General features: G+C 39.1%; 1 protein-coding gene across 7 annotated transcripts in view; it reads left to right on the top strand.

Annotated features, from left to right (window-relative positions):
- LYRM9 (LYR motif containing 9) overlaps positions 1-11585 on the top strand; it is a 32752-nt gene extending 21167 nt beyond the window's left edge. For 3 of the 7 annotated variants that reach the window (XM_084492776.1, XM_084492772.1, XM_084492775.1), the window contains 5 exons: positions 6881-6943; positions 8155-8295; positions 9417-9509; positions 10714-10759; positions 11415-11585. In XM_084492776.1, the coding sequence (XP_084348902.1) occupies positions 8170-8295; positions 9417-9509; positions 10714-10731 (237 nt within the window). In that variant the 5' untranslated portion in view covers positions 6881-6943; positions 8155-8169 and the 3' untranslated portion in view covers positions 10732-10759; positions 11415-11585. Of the gene's footprint in view, positions 1-4888; positions 5251-6880; positions 6944-8154; positions 8296-9416; positions 9510-10713; positions 10760-11414 lie in introns of those variants that run through there. The other 4 variants (XM_084492773.1, XM_084492771.1, XM_084492774.1 and 1 more) reach the window with 2 other exon arrangements.
- The last annotated feature ends 1207 nt before the right edge of the window (positions 11586-12792 follow it).

Genomic DNA, 12792 nt, shown 5'->3' with positions numbered 1-12792 from the left:
TCAGCCTTCTGATTAGGGCATTATACAGTCATCCATTCCAGAAAAGCACAATTAGTGGATTATTTTGTTTCTGACTCAACAGTTCTTGGTTTAGATAGTTTGTTTGTTGTACTATGCATGAAATTTAAGTTATCACAAGGAGATTTACAGTATTAGTCACAATTACAGCCAGATTTTGTGAGGTTGAGGTTTTTATTTTTCATGGCAGATAAAAATTGTAACATTTGTGGAGTCTTTTTGGAACAAAAGCATTAATGCAGACTCTTACTATGCCTTATTGTCCTTTTTGTGCAAAGTGAGGGGCAAATTAACTATGCAAATTCCGTGATGTCGTGGGGTGTACAAGTACAGAATTCAGTCATACCTCTTCTCAGGATTTATTCAGCGTTGAATTGTGCTAAGATACTGTGGCACTGTATGAGAACCTAACGGTGGGTCAACTCATAAGATTATTTCTGATCAAACAACTGTGTTAGTAAAATTGCCATCAGTTTTTCCATGTCCTGATTTCCAGTGAAGTGAGATAAAAAAGATCCAGTCCAGTTCCCCAAGGCGGTTGTGTCCCAGCTGAGATAACATGGCAATGCTTAGTTGATGCGGAATTGGCTGAGGCAGGAAGGTGCAAAAGCATAGTTGGTGGGACAGAGTACTTCAAAAGCAGTTAAAACTGTGTATGCCATCTGGAAGAGAAGAACTGTATTGCACGATAAAGCTAGGATGCTGGAGGCAGCTCAGAAAGGTTAAAAGGGGGAAAATAAGAAACCAGGGAAAGAGAAAGACCTGTTCAGATGACATTTCAATATGCCAGATCGTAAGAAGAATTTGATTTGATTTCATGGAAGCTGGATGCACATATAGACAGGAAAAGAAAGAGTATTAGGTTCTAATAAACTATCAAATGGATTACTGCTTTAGGGTTTTATACAGCTTTTCCAGCCAGTAGGCTCTGAAATCATGTTAGATGCTGTACGTGGAGCTCACAGTTGAGCATTATGGTACATAGAAAGTTCTAATTATCTTTCTACAGTTGCAGACTGAGGCACTGAATACACTGAAGTGTATTCTTGAAATTACAACGACAATGTTGCAAGATTGTGGTGGTCCTAAAGGGAGCAAAAGTTCCAAGAATGCCAAGAAAATGACTCATGCATAGGAGAACTTAATCCAGACTCAAAAATTAGCCAAATAGTGTTTGTTTTTTTTTTTTAATGTACACAACAGTGGCTGTCACAACTTAGGTAACTGAGGTGAAGATACAGAGAATGCGTTTCAGCACTCTGAAACACAACTCCCAATACCCTGACAAGGTAGCAGTGGCTCGGTGCCACTGGTGAGGTGTGGGGGGTCCCTGGGTGGTGCCGTGGCTGCAGGGAGCAGGTGGAGCCCCCTGGAATTACGGCGCCCTTCACAGCCTGCTCAGGGTGGTACAAACACGGGGACTCTGCGTGCTCAGAAAAATACGGGGTTTTGATGGTAAACTCCCCCGTGAAGATAACTCATGTCCCAAAGGTTGTAACATTTGTGACGCTGTGGATGTACAGCAGCATTCAGGATCGCTTTTTCTTTCAGTATAGGGCCTTCCTGTAATGAAGGTTTGATAACTAGAACTGGTGAAAATGTCAAATTTCAAATCCATTACGAACTCCAACATTTGGGGGAAAGCAGAAGCAATTTTTCTGAAATTTCGTGTGTTGGTCACATGATTTGAATTTAACAGTTCATTGTGTTCCTATGAAAAATACTGCAGTGGAAAAATCATAATTATCTAAAGTGAAACACATTTTTCATTCCATCAATCAGCTTAATCATTCCATATTTGTATGTTTATGAGACTTTGGTTTCCTGCTCTCTCCCGTAGATGAGTTTCTTTATGCTGAAGCAGGCTGTCCTCTGCATTCCCAACACATAAAGAATCTGTGCTTTTGCGACAGGAAATCTATAGCACCACTTAGGTTTAATTAGAGCATGGTGACAGATAGGACTTCAAAGCCTAGAAACAACTCAACAAATTGGCCTTACTCCCAAAGCATGTTTTGAGGTGTGCCTTGAGCTGGGATGCAGTGGGAATATGGGAAATACAGGGTTAGGAGCTGAAGGACAGTGGAACTCTCCCAGTTCTTACCAGCTAAGGATCAAACCAAATGAACCTGCGTATAAAGATAAGCTCGCGTTCAGGTCAACAAAACACTTTTTCTATTAAAGCCTGAATGTCAGTGCTACAGAACATCCCCAACTGCCGCTGAAGGAAGGAGGAAAGGGAGAACAGTGACTGGAGCCAAAGGTGTGCTGTATAAAGCTGGTCTAATCCTTTAATCTCTGCCACTCACTGTCCTGTAGGCAAGCAGGCCCGTCTCAGAGTGGGGTTCTGGTGTGTCCGCAAGACACGGGGAGACCCTCAGGGTACAGGAATAGAACAGATTCAGAGATGCACTTCAAAAATGGCTGGCTGCAACACCTCTACGTCCTTAAGCTCCAGTAACTCCAAGGTCTTGCTTACCCTGCGCAATTTCACATGGCTAAAAAAAACTTAAGGCAGCCAAAGAAAGTCAGTGTGTATGCTGCTGGACTTCTTGACTTCTTGTTATGAAAGAGAAGTGAAGCTAGATTTTGGTCCAAAACATAAAATCCTGTTCTTCTCAGCTCTTCTGAAACAGAAACATCAACATCTTCTCTAAATTGAATTGTGTTGTGACAGAATCCCTTAAAATCACAGTGTGTGTCAGGAACGTTGCTCAGTCTAAATATATTGTTCTCAGTTTTTTTGTCACCTGCAGTACAAAATGTAAAGGGAAGAATGAAGTGAGGGGATTCAGCATGATGCTTGTGCAGTAAATGTTTATTACAATATATGATGTGAATTAGTAACCCCAAAATAGTTTAAGTAAAAAGATAACAAACACCAGGTGAATTATTTCAATAATTCTATTTAAATAGTTGGGGGGAAAGAGCCAGGTGTTGGGTGAAACTAAATTTCCTGAACAGGAAAGCAAAGCAAAGGCATTTGCATAATAAAGCAAGCTTTGTCCAAGATGATTTTCCTGAAGTTTCATTTGCATTTTCACTGATAGCTGGTAGGGGAACACAGTGATACGGCTGAATTGAGTGCTAGCAAGAAACTGAAGGAGAATCTTCTTTGAAGGTCAGTTCATATTAGAAGGGTTCCAGATGTGTTAAGAAAACAACTTCAGAGAAGTCAAGGAAAGAAGTCAGTGCTGAGAGTGATACCGAGGGTGGAGTGAAAGGTGTGTGCTGCAGGGTGGCCTCGGCTCTGAGTGCTGGCAGCCAGCCCCAGGACTGACTGACCCCCTTCTGGCGGCTGGGGAGGCGATTCTCAGGGATGTGCACAGGCTGCACTGTGCACACTTTAACTTCTCTTTTTTCATAAATACAAACTCTTTGCTAATAAGCTTGATATGATTATATATCAAATCAGTGGTCTGAGGGTAAACTGATTAGGACTGAGTGTATCTATTGCCAGTGGAGCTGCAGGTCTGCACACACCAGCAGCTTACTCTCAAATTGCTTAGCTCCCAGAGCCTGCCTGCTTAAGCTCATTGCAAAAAGTTTAATTTGGGATGAAAAGCAAATGAGGACTTCAACACTTGGAAAGTAAATAAATCTGCTGGAATATTATACAATGAGGTAGGTGCCCAGTATGCCCAAGCAAAACTGAGGTCACAGACATGGAATTGTTCTACTTAATTTAACCTTGTAACAATAGGCGCTGTATCATAATGCTTCCTTCTGCATTCAGTGAGAGAAAGGTAGGGAGGGATTCAGTCTGTTTTTTCGGAGCTGTTTTTTTGGAGTTTATCTTTCTGCTGGTTGGAGGGGTAATACAGGGATCCCTTTACAGACCTTGGAGTGTAATCACCTCATTTTACTCAAATGCCAAAGGGAAATGAATTCAAACCAAGTAACTGCATGGAACTGATGTCCAGCATAGGTTTCATTGCAAAGAGAAAGTGATATTTTAGAGAAAAGAATGGAAGAGAATGAGATGAACATTCCTAAGCCCAGGGGAGTTCTGATCTGTATTTTAAGCTGAACTTTTTAGGGCAGAACCATAATTAGCAAATCTCGTGTGCTTGGAAAATGGGCTGGCTAGTGGGGTAGTCAGACTGAAACCATTTTAAGAAGCCAGCTCTTGGTCTCTATTTCTGAAGTTTTGTAAAATCTTTCTGCCTTATGTGTTTTGTTTTTGTTTTTCCTGGACAGTAGAAATCCTGTGGTGTGTGAGGATGAATGACTTTTGTTACACAAATACGAGAGAACAGAACTGGAATCAAGCAAGCAGAATGAAAAGATTGCAGTAGCGGTAGAGAGCCAACTTATTGTCCTCATGATGGAAGAATAGTTTTCTAATTGTTCATGAAACGTAATGGAAGTCATATTTTGGCTGTAAATAATTCTCAGGAGGGACCATTGTGAAGTCTTACCTCATCTCTCTTACTTTACTAATAAAACATATCAAATATTCAAAAGCAGGCACGCCCTAGGAAGCTCAAAGTGCACTAAACCACTTGTCAGTTTTGGATACCAGAGAAAGATGGGACTGTCCAGAGGTTTTTCTGGCACATCACTGACCTGTTGGAAGCTAGTGCCGATTTATCTTTGGTACGTGTCAGCTGTGAGAGGAGAGGATAACAGGCGGAAGGTAAAGATTATGAGGACGGAATCCAAGAGCCAAATAATTAAGGTTTTCTTACTCACAAGACATCATGATATTACACCCAGCCATGGTGAGAGAGGGGGGTTTGAAAATTAACTCCAGTTAGCATCTGCTTCCGAGTTACCTGTAGCCAAAAAAAAAAAAAAAAGGAAATACCACATCTTGCATTTTGTCCATGGAATCTCTCCTAAGTGGTGTAACCATTTCAGTCCTGGAGATCTGTATTCTAGAATCCAGTAATAAGACCCAAACCAAAGTTACTGTCTTAAACATTAAATTCAGCCTGCCTTTTGTCTCGTTGGTGTGTGTTAGTTCTGACACCAGGTGGGGCACTCCCAGCACAGGACTTATTGCTGCATTTGGCGTTGGCATCACCCATCTCTCCGCCTGGGGAACGATCCCTGTCTACTCTCCTTCTCAGATCCCCCGAGTGGCAGTGCTTTCCCTGGGGTTAATTAAGGGAGTGTCCAAGCTGAGCCTTGTGCGTGTTGCTGGCCAGCCTTGTTGCATTAGCTATGATGGGAAGTTACCCCAGCCGTTCCAGTGGCTTACAGATCAGGGGATTCAACTGTCGTTTTGTAAGTGCTTTTTTTTCTAACGTTAATGGTAGAGTCATGGTATCAGCACCATAGATTGATCTCACAGCTCTCTGCAATCAAAAAATTATATGGCATATTGGTAACAAGGTATGGGTAAAAGGCCAGTTTGGAGTTTTTAAGGGGGAAAAAAAGGCCTGTAGCCTAGAATTACAACACTTAAGGGTGTTTTTCACTAAAGGGTTAATCGGTGTGTTCTATTGTATATCTTTAAATTAGTTTTAATAAGTTACATCACATAATTTACATCAGCTCATCAGATAGTAACTCTGCAAAGTTCTCCCCTGAAACAGCCGTCTTTTTCTCTTGAAGGCTAGAAAAAGGTTTTCGTTCTGAAGTGTCATCAGAAGCTTTCTTCAGGGCTTCTATGGCACCCACCATTAGCCATGACTCACTATTTTTTAAGGACCTGCAGAAACAGTGTTATAAAACTTGCCTGTTGATAGCAGCTAAGCAGGTGGTGAGCTATGTTGTGTGCTCTATTAGGCTCCACAAAAACATGTTCGTATTACTGTCACCTCCTCCCCATTCCCATCCCACCTGTTTGGCTCATCTGCTTCATTCTGCCTCATCTTATGACTTGTCATTAGTCTGCCTTGTAAATTCTTTGTGGCAGAAACTTTTTCGTTAGACATATATATATGGATATACAGAGAGAGGGACTACCTACCACGACCAAGCCCAAGTTCCTGGCTGAAGGGTACGGGCCCGATCCCAATACAGAAAGTAACGCTAATATCGCGAGGCTTTTTCTTATATATCTTCTGTAGACAAGAAGCTCTGCCGCAGGAACAGCTCTCTCTCATTTTGCAGGATTTTACCTATTTTTGAACCTAACCACCTTTTGTCTAATTATGGCAGCATGGATTTCACCAGTCTTTCCCTAATGAGCAGAAGCAGCATTGCCATGAGTCACTCAGATATAACCTTGTCCTGTGGCTTGGTGCCATGAGTAAAGCAGCATTGTAGAGGCCCACCCTTCAAGAATAGGGTACATAATGTGTTTTTCTCATAGAATTGTTTAATTTTCTTCAGATAGAAGAATCGTACATAACCAGCATGAGCGTACACTAAAACCGGGGTATGAATAGAACACGCAGAAGAAACTCTTGGGGCCAGAGCAGCGAGCAAATGTTTTTCTCTCTCCCCCTTTATCATAGAATCATTCAGGTTGGGAAAGACCTCTAAAATCATCTAGTCCAGCCTTTAACATAATATTACTTGCTGTTTTAATTTTAATTTCCTGGCCATGTTTTTATTGTTGTAAAATTACTTTACACTTTTAATACTGTTTTTAATAAAATTCAGTGGATATCTTGATTCGTGTTCTTTGTTTTCAGCAGCTAAAAAACGTGATAATGGCTCCACTACCCAATGCTAAATTTGTTCAGAACCCTTTGCAATTACTTGCTTTTCAAAGGTGCTTTGCAGTGAAGGTGCTGTATCAGAGTTGACTGACGCTTGGAAGTTAAGTACATCAGCTCTGGGCACTGCAAGGTCAGCGGAATATTTTGTTGTCTCAAGAAGAAAACTGGTATTTATTTCTTTATGGCTGTGAAATTTACATATTGGTCAATTCAGAGACAGAAGTTTTTGCTTTATTTCTGTCCAGATCTGCATGGCTGATGCCTGGCATTTTGCTTACGTGACTCAGGGGAAGTGAGCAGAGCAGCTGGTATGTATGTGCCTATTGGGCAAGTCTGGAAATTCCGGACAACTTGCAACCCAACCAGACTTAGAGATCTCTGGAGGTCTTGACCTAACGTTTTCAAATTCCATTGAATACGACATTTAGGCAGTAAAAGAATGTATGTAGGGATATTCAGATTCATGTGTAACAGTCCCATGCATTAGCTTTAGAAATCCCATCGAAGAAGGCCTACTAAGTCTTGTACTATCTTGTGTTACTGCAACTCTTCGTATGTTTAAATCTGGCATTGCTCCTGTCTGGGCACTCCTGTGGCTGCACGGGTGGAATGCTTGGGCTGTTAGCTTGGAGGTGTTGAACCTGGTAGCCAGTGCAATCTGTGAGATGTAATTAACTTCAGGTAAAAAGCATAAATTTCTCATCTGGAACCTCAGCAGCCCATGCATGAGATGCTTATTGTGTTATTCTACTTGGAACTAAATTTGGCCAAAGAAATTTCTTAAAGGAAGCAAAAAGAAAAAAAATATCCAAGTGATAAGTAAGTATCATAGCGGATGCTAAAATAATGACTTACACCTACTTCATTATTTAGTTACTTATGTATTATCTTTATTCTTAAGAGTAATGATGTAAAAGTGTTTTTTTCCAAATGTTAATTTAGTTCTCTGCAGATGGTAACCATCTGTTAAATGACAAGTCATTTACAGTATTTGATTAGCACTTTATATGGATTGGGTGGACTTACTGTTACAATATGTAAGTGTAGTTATTGAGGTGAAACTTGCTAGATTTGTTCTTTTCCTGTTGCTGTTCCAAAAATGAAAAATTTCAAAGCTAATGTTAAGCCACAAACCTCAGCCAAATACAAGTAAACAGATCTCTTGGGGGCTGCCAATACTATTCTGTTTACTGTAGGTTTTTTTTCTTCTTCTTAAGAGAAAAAAAAAGTATTAAATTGCAACACAGCTTAATATTACTATTTTAAAGTGATTTTCTCTGCTTGAACTGCACACTGTTTTTTCTACTTTGATCGGTGACAAATAACCACAATTTGTCCATAAACTAAGCAAGTTCTGATGTATTTCATGTTGTTTTCTTCTAAAGATTTTTTCAAGTTATACTGCTCAATTTTAATTTACTGGCCATGTTTTTATTGTTGTAAAATTACTTTATGCTTTTATTACTGTTTTTAATAAAGTTCAGTGGATATCTTGATTTGTGTTGTTGGTTTTCAACAGCTAAAAAACGTGACAATGGCTCCGCTACCCAATGCTGAATTAGTTCAGACCTCTTTGCAATTATATCGCTACCTGCTTCGATGCTGTAAGCAACTTCCCGAAGAGAATATTCGTCAGCATTACAGACATGCAATCAGGCAGGTGAGAAACATATTTCTTTTCACTGGTGGAATTCAGAGTTGTGTGGTAGTTCCTTTTTTGTTTATTTTCCCCCTACAGTTTGGACCAGCTTCTTATAACTTTGGGCATGTAAAATTTTCTGTAGGCTTGAAACCTTTGTGGATTCAAAGGGTTATGCTGGGAGTGTGTGAAGGAGCATTTCCTTTCGTCTGCTTTGAGTCTGAAGTCTTCAATTTTTCCTTTGCTTTCATCTCTACTTCTTGTGTTAGTCCAGAGTGAACAACAATTCCTTTTTCACCTAAACGCATCTTTTATGGTAATACTTGCTAGTTCCTTGTCTGTTACTTTTTTTTTTTTTTTTTTCAGGACAGGTAAATCTCATCTAACTGTTTATATGCAAGTCATTTCGTGCCTTTGATGTTCTGTGTCATTTGTAGTTTTACTGTGCCAGACAACTCCAAGGAAACTTCACTATTCAGCATTTTACTTAGGTGCTGTTGAATTTACTAGGATGTGAGATGTTTATTAAATTTGGTCATGTACTTTGCATTTCCATGTAAAGAAAGGTATCATAGAATTGTAGAATGGCTCAGGTTGGAAGGGACCTTAAAGATCACCTAGTTCCAACCCCCCTGCCATAGGCAGGGATGCCACCCACTGGATCAGGTTGGCCAAGGCCCCATCCAGCCTGGTCCTGAGCACCTCCAGGGACGAGACACCCACAACCTCTGTGGGCAACCTGCTCCAGTTCCTCACTACCCTCTGAGTGAAGAATTTCCTACTAATGAAGAATTTCCTCCCAAATCCTGAATTCCTGAGGTTCCTCCCAAATTCCTGAGGTATCTTTACATCCTAAAGGTACCTCAGTTTTTGTCCAGAATTCAAGTTCTCAGTAGCCTGTGATCATCTTCTCAGTGTTTTTTGCTGATGATGTTTGAAAGGAATATAATATTTAATAAGAAATTACATTTACTAAGCCTTGTTATGGAAATAGCATAGTCAGGTGCTATGATGTATATTTTTTACCTTTTCAGATCAAATGTTTGTGTGCCTCAAATTTTCTTTAGGATTTAAAAGGATCCTTATTTTGACAATTGTTGCAGTAAGTTGGTCATCAGTGTAACACTGATCAAATGTTGCAGAGTTTCAAAGTTCATGCGGATGAAGACAATCCTGAGAGGATCCAGCAAATTATTAAGAGAGCCATCGAAGATGCTGACTGGGTCATGAATAAAGTAAGTGCATCAGATTGTTGAAGTTTAGCTCTGACTTAGTTCAAATCAAAGAATAAAACACTGCAAAGTGAATTAGGAGCAGGAAACTGTTCTACTGTCCTGGATATTGAAGCACCTGAGTGAAAGGAAATAACCTAGCTGTTTGGGGTTTATGAATTTGATGGTTCTCGTTTAAAAATTCTTCTTTGTCAATATAAATTTAAGTGTATTTTTTAGAAGCAATGATGCTTTAAATTGATCTCTGTATATTTTTTTTGTTTCCTTTAAGAATTATATTAAATTTCAGCAGTGGTGACTAATGTCAGTTTATCATAGAGGAACGACACAAGTCACAGATCATTGTTAAAAAATGGCTTCTTTCCTAACAGGAATCTGTCCTCTGTTGATCAGTTTACATAAATTCCCTGAATGCTTTTTTCTCAGGTCTTACCTGTGACTAAATGGATCAGGGTTAGACAACATGGTGGCAGAATTGTGGTAATCAGTTCACTCATGCCACAGTTATCACCAAGTGGAAATGCCTCCTTACTGTCACAGCACTGAAATGTATCACTCAAACAGGCAATGCCACAAGGTCCATGCCAAAATATCATACTAGCAGAGGAAAAGTGGATTGACAAACTGGATTCTTAAATAAAAGAATGTTTGCCATTGGACAGCTGAGTTGCATGGACTTCGGATTTCTCAGAGTATCATGACACAAGTCAAAAATTTAGCTTGCTCTAAGTATCAGTGACTTAATTTACTAAATGACTGCTAAATCCCTATCTCTGCTAGTCCATGAAATCCAAATAAGAATTGTTACAGGAGCAAGTACAGATTAGTCATAGATTATAAATTTATAGCAGTAGCTAAATCCCAGCGGTTACAGTCTAGTAAATAACTGTCTGTGCCTGAATTTGATTTTGTTCTCCCTACAATTATGAAAAGCCTCATTGTGGTTTTGCAGCAGATTATATTGTACTTAGTTATATTGCCAGTTTTCCAGTGGTGCAAGAGGAGGATCCAATTCGGTGTCCATCAAGAAGCAAATGGCTCCATTATTTTATATCGCAGAGGGAAAGCCTATCGCATCTCAATCTAAATTAAAAGAAACAGGCAATTTTGTGTAGACCATGAATAGGATTGTAAATTCTTGTCGGTGTGAATCATTATTTTTAGTTATGTATTTTTTCCCACAAATATATATATTTTTTCATTTCAGTATAAAAAACAGAAGTAGAAGAAGGATGAAGACAAGAATGTCATTGGTAAACATCTTTAGAGGACTTGCAGTCAAATAAGTCCAGTGCTATGTTATTGTCTGCTATTTTCCTTTATATAATGCAAATAAAATAATATTTCTGAAGCTATTTGAGATAGTAGATAAAATGACATAGTCTAGGTTCAAAGTATTTAGCATGCATAATCACAAACCTTAGCTTAAAGCTCAAACTTCCCTAAGATTTGCATAGCACAGAACACTTCTTGGGAAAACTTACTGAGCATTAAAATATAATGCAGTACAAGTTATTAACCAATAACAAATAGTGCCCTGTCTTTTGTTCATATCTGGTGAATTAGAGTCTCATCTGAAAGAATTTAACCCGTATTTGAGCATAAAAGTCTGTCCTGAGAGCCTGAAAACTTGTGAATTGCTCGTTCAGGTTCAGAGCAAATTTCTATTTCCTTGATTATGGATTAGATTATTCTGTTAGGCCTGGGGAAAGGCATAGCCTACTGAGCGGAGAACGTTCCCCTGAGGATTTTAAGCCCATCTAGAATTTGAACTATGGTATTTACACTCCTGTTGATAGCAAGGCTGATTTAGTCTCATCTCTTGCTTTTCCCTGCTTATGGATATCTTTGTTCCACTTTGTAGGTTTGCTCTTGAACTGATTTCTGTCTTTTCTTATTTAAATATAGGTGCCTGCCCCTTGTGACCCTAGGCTCTAAAATCCCATGAAAACAGATGCCATTCAGATGGGTTCTATGCGCTCCATGCATGGTATGATCACTGAAATGTGTAATCTTGTACAAATATAAAGGCTTTCACAGCTTTTTGCAATGTGTAATAAATGGTATTTAAAAACGTGAGTCTGTGTCCTTTTTAAGAAGACCATCTTTTCGCTGCCCTAACAGATTTTCATCAGGAAAAAATCAAAAGGAACGCTAGGTATCTTAACTAAAATTAATTTAGGGGTGAAAGTTTCCTTTTGAAGCATTAGCTGTACTTTTGAAGCTTTTAGCTGTACTTGGAGCTTTCTGCCTCCAGGTGGCAGTGCATGCTGCTATGCATATCTGAAGTCCTAAGTGTTTGGGGGTTGGATTTGTTTGCTTTTACTGTTCGTGAATTGTGAATTGTTGAGCTTCTTCACCTGCCAAAATAGAACTCAGGTGCTAAGCCAGATCTATTCTGGGCAGATTTTATTTTTTCATGCAGCCATGAAAGAAACAAAATTCCAGCTCCAAGTAGTCAAGCAGAATTTCAGACAAGTGCTATAAAAGAAATGAAGGCCATATGAGAAAGTTTATACAATAAAGTATTGTATCAAAAAATTTCCTTTGTATCTGCTCATCCTAGCCCCTACTCTTCAAACATTCTTTCACTTTGTTATTCTTTCCTCTGCCATCCCTGCTACTGTCCTCTCTCTAGTCCTTCATCTTTTCACCTCATCTTATATACCTTCAGCTTTTGTAGCTTTTGTCCCAGATCTTCTTTAATTCTGGTATTTCTCATCTTGTCTACCTACCACAGTTCTTTCTCCTTCACAAATCCCTTTCTGATAATTATCTTAGAAGATACTAAGGTATTTTGCTGGGGCCACCTTTCTACTTAATTTCAAATAATAAAGCACAAAGGTAATAGAGGATTTCAAGAAAATAGGAACAAACTTTTCTTCATATGGGGAAAGTTACTTATCTTTCTGTGTAAATTTTTGGAAAGTGTATCTGTTTTAGTTTATCCTTCCAAAATAATTTGATGCAAGGTAGAACACAGAAAATTTCAGCCCTGGCATTTGGAAAAGAATATACAGTATGAAACCAAATGCTAATAAAAAAGCTCAAACAGATTTGATGACATAAATATGAAAGTGCTACCTTTAATCAAGAGCAAAAAAACAGCTGACCCATGCTGTATTCCAATTCTATTATATATACTCTGTTGTAGTGTAGAGATGCACCAACAGCTTTATATTGTTGCAATAGTGAAAACATTAAGACCCAGTAGCAGTAATATTGTATGGAAACATGGTAGTTTCCTGAACTTTAAGTGTGGTGTGCTCAACAACCCTCTGTTGCT

The sequence above is a fragment of the Aythya ferina genome (assembly GCF_964211825.1).
Source record: "Aythya ferina genome assembly, chromosome: 19".
Lineage (NCBI taxonomy): Eukaryota > Metazoa > Chordata > Aves > Anseriformes > Anatidae > Aythya > Aythya ferina.
This window is presented reverse-complemented; position numbering and strand designations above follow the sequence as displayed.